The sequence below is a fragment of the Pygoscelis adeliae genome, unplaced genomic scaffold, assembly GCF_000699105.1.
Source record: "Pygoscelis adeliae isolate BGI_AS28 unplaced genomic scaffold, ASM69910v1 Scaffold226, whole genome shotgun sequence".
Taxonomy (NCBI): domain Eukaryota; kingdom Metazoa; phylum Chordata; class Aves; order Sphenisciformes; family Spheniscidae; genus Pygoscelis; species Pygoscelis adeliae.
The window spans coordinates 3,250,376-3,260,754 of NW_008824983.1; the positions used below are offsets into that span (position 1 = coordinate 3,250,376).

Genomic DNA, 10,379 nt, shown 5'->3' on the forward strand with positions numbered 1-10,379 from the left:
TGTACAGCTGCCGTGGCTTTGGTTTGCTTTTGAGATCCGTCTGGTTTAGATGGCAGCATGGGGATTGATATAAACCACTTGCTTTTTGCCAAATCGTATCTCCTTTACGGGCTACACTTTCACACCCATGAAAGGTGTTTCTCAGAGCTGTGTATCTACGAATGGAGGCAGTGCCAGGAGAAGCTTTACCTTTTCTTATTCCTAGACACACACTGTGCAGATCTCAAGACAGATTTGGACTCTTTGACCAAAAAAAAAAAAAGTAACTGTAAAATTAGATTTGGGTTTAATTTTAGAAAATATTCACTTAAATGCCTTGCTGAATATCACTAGAATACTATCAACGTCCAGCAACAGTTATTCTAAGTTCGTGAAACAGTTGAGTTGTGCAGAGTGGGAAGGAAGACAATGGCATCTTTTCCTCTCAGTTATCATTTAGAGAAGAATATTCTGAACTGAACCTTGAAATTGATCAAAACCTGTAATGCTTTTGATTTCAAGAGAAAACACAAATTAATGAAAGACAAGATGTTCTAGGAAATATTTCCTAATAAGATTTTTCCTAACACTTGAAAAATGAAAGCCTTTCGGAAAGGAATTTATTCTTACTAGGCTTTTTGTTTGTGTTTTTTTAACCCAAAGGGTTTTCTGGGAGAAAGGGAGGGGGTGCTGTAAAGCATGTGTACAAAGGAAAGTGAAGAGCGCGCACATCTTACAATATCTTGGTTCTGAAATGTAAAGGAGGCATGTTCTCCCCTCGACTTTTGCGTTACGAAGCCACGACTGCTCATTCCTGGTATTCTGCTGTTTCTCATCTTCTGACCTCAGCTTTCCACAGGAAAATTTCACAAGACAAATAGAGACTCTGTCACAACAAATTATGGCCTATCTTCTGCTCAATTTTGTTTTAAAATGTTTGTTGACTTTTAGTGGCTAATGGTCATCAGGTGATAACACAAGGGTGAGAAGGGGAAAAAAGATCCTGTATTGGATTTACATTGGTGCTCCTGAAGGTCGTGTGGCCGTGCAAGATCAGGTGCAATCCCATAGGAAACACAGAGCTTAAAGTCAGTTCAGCTTAAAAATCCCCCTCCCACAAGTGCTGAGTGCTGCTGGGCACCTCACTCTAAGTACCAGGGTGAGGGGCCAGCAGAGCATGGGAAGATGGTGCAAACCACTGTGGAAAACATTTGATGCTGCAGCTGAAACTTGGTATTTATTTGCTAGCTACCAGGTAAATCCCACCTCACCCCAACACAATGCGAAGGTTTTTGGCAGCGCTGCCCACCCTGGGGCACCATGAGGGAGCACTGGGGCTCTGCAGTGGGTCCCCTGCTGCCCTCCTCATCCCCGTGCCGAAAAGCAGCTGCCTGCCTGGGGCAACCAGTGCTGCTATGTCTAGGGCCTGCTTTGGGGCCAGGACATCTATCAAGATCACTCCTACCTTGGCTGCCACCGTAATGTCACAAGCACAGGCCGCTACCCCCCGAATCCGTTGTGCCCACATCCTCTCCAGTTCTACGCCACTGGCACCTCCCTGCTTCCCCACATCTTCCAGCAGGTGATGGTGGAGGCTGCAGTGGGGATGTCTCCTCCTCCCTGATCAGTCGTGATCCCCCATGTCCGGGACGGTCTGGCAGAGCAAAGCAGCCCTGCCTGCAGAAGGCTGTTCATGCCACCAGAGTGGGGTTTCCACCTCTCGGATGACAAGTGAGGAAAATTTAGCTTGACAGGCGGCTCTTTCCCCTTCACCAGGGAAGGGGGACAGCAGCTGGCCAGCGGGAGGGCAGGGGGCACCCACGCCATCCCAATTTGGTCCAACACCAGTTACAGGGACAATGTTTCACTCCATGGCCAGGGAGAAGGGAAATACCCATCAGAGGAGGACTGGGGAATTTGTGTCTTTTGGCACAGAAGAATTTCAGAGCTGAAAGCATTGCAACGGGCTGGGTTTCTAGGGATGGAGAGAGAAAAGGGTAGAGAGAATTTCCTCTCCTAGAAGAGAAGATACATGGGATTATCTAGATCCCCTCTTTAGTTAAAGCAAAGTTGGTCATAACTGAGATGTATATTACCGAAATTGCCAAAGGTAAGGGTGGACTGCCTTTTAAATGTTTTACACCTATCTATGTACATTCCTCATGATTTCAAACCCACAATAAACACAGGAGAAAATACTATTGCCTACTTTTATGGTTCTCACTTCTTGTTTTTCCTGGCGCTTCCTCAGATTCTGCCATAAATTTCAGCCTTTGTTTTAGAAACAAGGCGCTCTGGTTAGAGAGAAAAAGATAAAAAGATTAACCCTAAAGTCAAAATGCAGAAGCCTTGCCAAACAAATCCAGCGTTTATCTTCATTTCACAGCTCATTTTTTAAGTCTATCCTGCAATTTGGAGCACTGATCCAATATTTTCAATGTCCTGGCCTGTCAAGAGTGGTGTATGACATACACAAGGAAGGTAAGCGCTAAGCACACTGGACTTCTATGGCAATGTTGTGTCTGCCACAGAGAACACAGGAAGATTTTAGAAAGAAAATCATAGCACCGTATGAATAAATATTGTGTGAGCGCTTTGCCTTGCTTCTGTCTTTGACAGCTCCTGAGGTAATAAACCTGGCATTTTTTAGATTTTTCTAGCTTTTCTATACAGATGGGTGTTCCTGAAGTTCAAGAAAACTCAGGTAATTGAGTGGAACAGCTCAGCATGAGCAATTAGCATGCACTAATTCTCCTTTAACTCTTTCTTTCTCCACTAAGGCACATTTGTAATGATAGTGCTAAGCAACATGAGTTTAGTTTATCATCTGCTGATTTTATCATTTACGTGGTCATTTATATATGTAGATGCAGGCATTACCAGGAATTAGAGATATTATATAGCAGATACCTCACTAATTTCCAATTTTCATTTTAATAATTATTCAAAGCAGAACTTTATGTGGTCTCTAACCCAGCAGGTCCTGGACTGCAGTTGATGGACTCTAACCCAGCAAGCTGTGGCCATCCTGGGGTGCCTCTGAACATCGTCATTTAACGCCTTGGATGGCAATGGTTTACACTGGGGGCCCCAAACACTTTTGTAATACTAGATTGCTCTTAATCCTCACAATTTCATGTGTAGCACTGTAGAACCCATCACCAAGCCTGTAAGTGAAAGTATTGCTGCTGAAAGCAAAATTTGCCCATTCCAATGACACCGAAGTGTTTTATGAAAAGGAAAAATATGTTATGCTTTACTGAAGAAAGTGTGACCACAAAAGCTAGCATGTCCTGGGAACCTGGTAACATTTTGCGAACGCACGCAGCGTGCATTTATAGAAATCTGGAACTTGCTTGCACTGATGCATCTCCCCTGGGGACAAGAGCCACGCGGAAACCTTTGAAAAGCGGGAATGAGATGTAAATACATTAAACCTTCACACCGATTCTTCTCCTATTTGGAACTTTTTATGTGCTTTATTGCTCAGTGAGTGTTTAGTTACGGTATCTAAATAAAAGTAGTTCTGCCTAAATATCAGGAACCAAGGACCAGCATTTGTGTCATGCCCAGTGTGGCTCCTGACCATACTGCAAGATACATATCTGTGAACTAACTTATACACTTAGTATAAGTGAACAAACTTATACACTTAAGAACAAGGGTAATGTGCTGCCATTATGTTATGTTACTTTGAATAAAAACTTTGAGGGTTTCTTCAGAGGTCCTTGTGTCTAAGTTCCTCATTAGGCTAGTGATGAAATTCATAAAATTAAAAAAACCCCGAAAATTAAAAAATGAAGACGGTTCCCCTCGTCCCTGTTCCAGGTACCTTCTCGTGGGGGAAACAGAAACCATGAATGACTCCAAATGAGACAGGCTCAGAGTGCAGGTACCCAAAGGGTTGTGATTTATCAGTGTGCTCCTTTGCAAGCCCTTAGGCAATGTTAAACGTCTGTTTTCTGGCACAAATAGCTGTAGATTTGTCCTGTTTTATGAGTAACTTTAGATATTGTTTTCTGCTGCTTTGCATATTGCCAAAACAAAGATCTTACATCTGTTTCATTTAAAATTCCTAATTCAGGCTTACAGCCAAGCTTCAAACCAGTTTTGAGGAGTTAGCAGAATTGAGCAGTGATTTATTCCTTTGTATTTTGAAAATGCTGTTCATTTTAATACATTTGTCAATGTAAGTACTAAGTAAGTTTTTAGTATGGTGATTCTGAAAAATCACCTCCCAGAACACTATTTTTCTAAATTATGTAGTCTGCGATAAATTATTTTAAACAGGTTTGTATAAATCAAGCAGCTGAGCTGAGTTTGAGGCTGCAATAAATGATGTCTTTATCTTACTTTGCACACTAATTACTGTAATAACTGTGACACTATTGTTGTCCATACTACTTCAGACTGCAGGGAGGTTATAATTAAGTTTTAATAGTTTAAAACAACTCTTTGCTATACCAATGACAGGGTTGCTTGTTTTCATTTAGTATGTTGTATTTTGGAATGCACAAATAATTTATTTAAATAAAGGTATATACAAATATGATGAAGGAAAAACTCTACAGAATTCAGTACAATGGCTGCATGCACTGGGAATGACGCTATGATTTGCTTCAGAGGTGTGGAGTACGAACTGAAAACTAGGAAAAGTTTTGATGGTGTGCTGAAAATTCCATCACCACATCGAAGGGTCTTCAAACCTGCAATACATATTATGAATAAAAAAACCCATTAAACACATTTTAAAGCCCCTTCTGAAAAATCCAAAGTTAGAACTACCTAAATTTTTCATTTTAATAATAGCAGCAATAAGGAATACATATGCATATTTGCAGTCGAAGATTGTATATGCAACTGCCATCAAAGTAGAGGCTTCCTGGTTGGCCAAACGTCTATACTTTGGTACCAGAACTTACCCCTCCATACTGCTGCCCAGATGGCGTGGTTTTACACCACTGAGACTCACTGCAAAGCTGCTTTATGCCATTAAGAAGCACTTCATGAAATACAGCTAGAAAACTATGACATGTTGAAATACAGAGATATTTTTTTGCTCTTACTCGGGAGTAAACAGTTTCCAAAGAGAATTCACTGAGCCAAAAAAAAAACCAACAAAAAACCCACGTCCTGCTGTTAGCACCTTCAAACAAAACCGAAGTCCACAGCCACCATCCTAAAATATTATTGTGGTATTCCACTGCTCAATATCAAACATTTGAAATACATGTTGAAAGGGGTGCTGAGGGCAGGATTTGATCTAGAGTTCCTCTGCTTGCCAATAGCTGTTCTGTCTACACAGCAAGTAAGTCAACAATTGGAAAACATGGAGAGAGACTAGAGGGAATGCATTTGCCGTAATTTTTGCCATCTAAAAGTTGGGCATCTAGTTTTCCTTCACAGTCACTGGGGAGACACTGACACCTTGAGAGGACAATTGATCCTGCCCATTTTCAGATGGAAGGCTCATTTTGGAGATACCCATCCATCCGACTGACTGCAAAGGCAGCCTAGACAACTACTTCACACTAGATACCTAACTTTTAAAGAGGCAGTAGTAGGGGAGACGCATCCTGTTATTGAGTTGTAAAGGTTTTCTCATGACTCCACAGGCTTGACAAGATCAGAAACACGCCACATCACATGTTTTTGTCATAAGAACTTATTTGTACTCAGGTCAAGGTGCCTTCTTTTTTTATTCCTTAACTTCCTATATTTTAACTGGTTTCTGTAAGAATCTCTCTAAACTTTCTTCATATGGTCAGACATACACCTAGACTGCAAAATACTTTGGGGCATATATTAGTCAGCAAAAGTGAAATGTCAAACCAGGCCAGCCAAGCTGAATACAGTTAAGCTGTTTATTAATACCTCAATGTTTAGTTACAAAGTTCGGTCCCGAGAACTCATGAAGTGTGCCCCTCTCTCACTGATTCACTGAGTGCAAATGACATCTGCTCCATAACTGGCTGCATATATAACTATTTCTAAAACATATATTTCATTAATTTAACTTCAGAATAGTACCAGCCTGCCTTTCCTTTTTTTCACCCTGGCTTCCTCTAGGAGGAAGACTTAGGCAGCTGTGTTGTACCTGGGCATATTTGCTGTGTGTCCAGCTGTCCGCCCCTAACTTCCCCACCAGCTTTCAAACCCCCTGGACAATTTCAACCAAGTCAGAGGGAGGTACAGATATCTCAGAGATATTAAGTTCCTGATGTGCCATGAAACACAGGAGTGGGTAGAAAGAAGATTTAGTTATGTCCTCACATGGAGGAAAATGCTAGAGCAGGGTTCAGAATCCATAGAGGGTTTTATCCTAGAAAACATATCCATAGGAAACTAGACATCATTGTTCCCAGTGCTCCCATAATTGTCATCGATGAATGACAAATACCATACTCAGTTTAAAGTGCTGTTACAGGGGGTATGAAATAAAAATCTGTTTCTCATCAATTCTTGATCTTAAACGCAGACTAGTTTGTTACTTTGCTCATGAGTTTTTGCTCCCTGGTGTGTTATAAATAGCATTATTGAAACAATAATAATAACCATAAAGTTTTGTTATGAAGGGGTGAAAATTACAGAGAGTATTAGACTTCGTACTGCCCTGTGTGTTGCCTCAAATTCACGGCAGCGGAAATTTCCCATTATGTGGGGGCTCTGCCTTGTCATTACCAAACGCAAAATAGTCTGATACATTTCACTGCACTCCATGCAGTTTTTTACATAAGCATCTGCAGAGAAAACTGCATCCCCACAGCTGCGGTTAGTCATCAAACCATAAGTCAATGGTCTCCCTATGGCAGAACCGCAAGTCTCATGGACAACCTCCCCTGATGGCAGCAGAAATTTTGGTCACCTTTCAGTGACAAGATCATGCGCTAAGTTCAGAGCTACAGGCTATTCTGCTTAAGTACTTAACTAGTCTAATTGAGCCTTTGCACAGCTGATGAAAATGCAGAGCATTTGCTTGTAGACTCCTGAGATGACTACTGCATAAAACATTTATTTCTGCAGTAGAAGTATTATCAGCAAACTTCAGGCTATCAGTAAAGGCTTAAACTGAGCTCATTCGTGCTTGATTGTAAGCAAAACTAAAACCGATATTTTCTTTCATGAGACAAAACCCCCCCATGTCTTACTGTTTCAACATACTTACTTTTAGCTGTGTAAATTGTAGTCACTACTACAGAATCTTACATTACAGCTAAAATGTCATTACCTATCTAGATAAATACAGTATGTACATTTGAAATCCCACTGTTGCTTGAAACACCACTGTTATTTTAAACCAAGTGCAAATGGAAATATAAAAGCCTTTTTTCCCTTTGTAAAATATTAGGTACAAAACCCATGTGAAATACTGTATTTTAAAGACCAGTCATAGCCGTGCATTTGTGTCTAAGTTAACGTATGTGCATATTTACCACTCATACATCTTTAGAAGAAAAATTTAATCCTGTTTGAGTAGCAAATGAGTAGAAATATGCCATTTTTGGTGCTCTCATCTGTCTTCAGGCATCAGTGTACGATTCTGTGTAATAAAGCCCAGTAAGGGGCAAGCGCTGTGGGAATGCTTCCCTTCCTCCGAACAGCAGGTATGGCCTGCTCCCAAAATCAGGAAATGAGGAGTTTGGACTATGTTATATCTGGTAAGGCATTTCTTGCATTCATAGATGGTGCTAGCTCTTAACAAAAAAGGAATTCAAAATGTTTTTTCAGGACATGCTTACCCAGATGTTGGTGGCATACGTTTTATCCCTGTGAAACATATTTCTTGATAACAAATGAAACTGTTAAATCTAAATGAGAAGTGAAAGCCACCACAAAACTTCTTCATACATACCTGGATCTAGGAATATTTTCTGTGCTTTCCCTCAACAAAAGGTCTGAGATCAGTGTCTCTGGGCTTGATCTCTTTCCATATCTAAGGAAAGAGAAAAAAAGTATATTTTTGTATATGTCATTTTTAAAAAAATGAAGACTAAGCATGGAGCCATTAAACAAATCTTTTCAGAAAAACTGAATAGAGCAGACAAAGACAACTTTCCAGCAAGTATTTTAACTTAACTTGACTTAGCCATGTGAGAAAATGTTCACTCTTCAGTATTTCTTTGGATATATTTTTTCCATAATCATGTTACATGCCAGTATTGAGAAACTGAGTATTTCTCAATTCGATGGCTGTTCCTGGATACTCTAAGGCCTTGCACCTTACTGATGTGAGCATGGAGGAAGGGGAAGGAAGCTGTGCATGATGTGGCCTCCAAGCATGTAATTCCTGCCTACAAACCCAGTTCCATCATCTCATTAACTTTCGCATTGTTTTAGATGCTACTGTATTGTAAATGACGAGTCAATTTTACCTATTAAGTGAATAGAAAACTAACTCAGATATGCCATATTATCCAAGGAACCAGCCAAGATTTTTTAAGATAGCTAGTACATTTGGGGCTGCCCAACACATAGCACATTAGGCTGTAAAAACTGAGCTATCCCACGGTAATCCTCACTTTTGAACTACATGGCCATGGGAGAGAAAACTCTGAATCAGAGTTCTTCTTCGATTAAATGGGATATCACCGGCTACCTTTGTCCTACATTTACGCAGCAGCTGTCTTTCTATTGCTTCTTTCTTTTTAAATCCTGGATACTATATGTTGCTCAACAGTTAAAAGTACTGCAGTTCCTGGTTCTTGGGAAGGAATTTGCTCTCTTTTCCTGAGGAAACAGAAGCGACAATGAGCAGCCAGCTTGACAGACCCTTCTTCACTGTAAGGATTCATTAGCCTAAGAGCGATAACTATAAGCAAATGCTCCCTTGGTTGGAAAGAATGAAGATCACGGTTTGTAACTTGTGTATGTAATTAGTCTGAATCACAAAGTACATTAACAGATAACAGCTTTGTGAATGCCGCTTGAATGAAATTCTGATTCCGGAGAAATCAAAGGTGTAATTAAGGACTTAGATTTTATCCACTGCTATCAAGATGTTTCTCCAATGACTTGATGTAAATTTTGGGGGAGAAAAACAAAAAAACCTTCCCAAACTACATTTCAAAAGCTAGCAGTTTTACCTGTTGATGGCATGACTTACTGAAAAGTGGAAACATGTCTCACTTTTCAATCATTTTATTCAACTTTTTGTATTTTTACATTACCTTAATCGTTTTAGTACATCACCTGTGCCACAGAAAGACAAAGCATCAGTTTCAGAATTTTAAAGTAAATTTCTTAATCTAAACTGACTGAAAGCAGGTATCTGAAAAGAACCAGCCAGACATAGTAAAATGCTATTACAATAACGCAATCAAGCATGATGCTGAATCAAATACCTTGCACTCCATCACCACAAAGGGATTTCTTTCTTTCTATTTCCCTATTCCAATTAATATGTATGTGACCTGGACTTCAACTGAGGGGGAATCTAATTTGCCGCTGTTTTAAAGAAATCGATTTAACAAATCAACAACTTGTTCCAACAGCTTACACTTAGGCAAAACTCCTACACATCTCTTGGAAAGTTTTGTCTGAATAAGAAATGGGTAGCAACTCTCCAGAGTGCAGAGATTCGGACAAATCATGAAGACAACTGTGTTGGAGAGATACCTTTTATATGAGTCCCTTCAGCGCCTTGGCTAGACCAGTGCTGCTACCTGTGCTGGATGGACCCACCGTGTCCTCACATAGCAAAGCTGCACACGGGGTGATTGCCAACTGTGACCAACTGGGCTGGCCAAGGAGCAGCTGCTCTTTCGATGTCAGATGCCTGAGCCTCCTGTCTGCCCCATAATTTTGCCACTGGGAAACAACCATGCTACAGCCATAACAAAAAGAGGCCATGGACAAAGTCAATCTCTTCTTACTGATGCAAATGCCTTGGGAGATCTGTGCTCCAGCTGCTTCGTGCTTTGCTTCTTGTCTACCCTGCCCAGCTCTGAGACAATGTGAACACAGAAAGCCAGGCCTTTATTTGCTGTTTGGGAAACACTTTTAAAAGAACGAGGCTCCAAGTCTTGTGAAAATACCTAGTCAGGTTTTATGCTCACCTTGAGACATCAAGGTCTTTTTTCGGGCACGCTGATAACTCACAACTCTAGTTGAAGTCAAAGGGATCGAAGAGTAAATGTACTTAGTATCTCAGACTCAGTGAAATCTCAAAGCTTCCTATGAAAACTTGGGTCTTGGGACATCATTGATGTCCAAGGCTGGCAATGGGAGCTGAGGGATCTCAGAAGCATCTTGTGGGCTTGATTCAGAAAACTGCCCCAAAAAAACAAGCTCTTAAGATCTGCTCCCTTCCACATTAAAGGGTGTTGACATGAAGTGGGAGCATCAGTACTGCCTAAGTCAGACACACTTTCATATTCTCTGCCTTGCCTATGATTCAAGCC

The 10,379-nt window shown here is 40.7% G+C and overlaps 1 protein-coding gene across 1 annotated transcript in view; it reads right to left on the reverse strand.

Annotated features, from left to right (window-relative positions):
- Positions 1–4,393: 4,393 nt before the first annotated feature.
- Positions 4,394–10,379, reverse strand: part of NPY (neuropeptide Y) — an 8,989-nt gene continuing 3,003 nt past the window's right edge. The window contains exons 2-3 of the mRNA XM_009325731.1: positions 7,832–7,912; positions 4,394–4,685 (exon numbers count right to left, since the gene is read on the reverse strand). Coding sequence (XP_009324006.1) covers positions 4,661–4,685; positions 7,832–7,912 — 106 coding nt within the window. The 3' untranslated portion in view covers positions 4,394–4,660. The remainder of the gene's footprint in view (positions 4,686–7,831; positions 7,913–10,379) is intronic.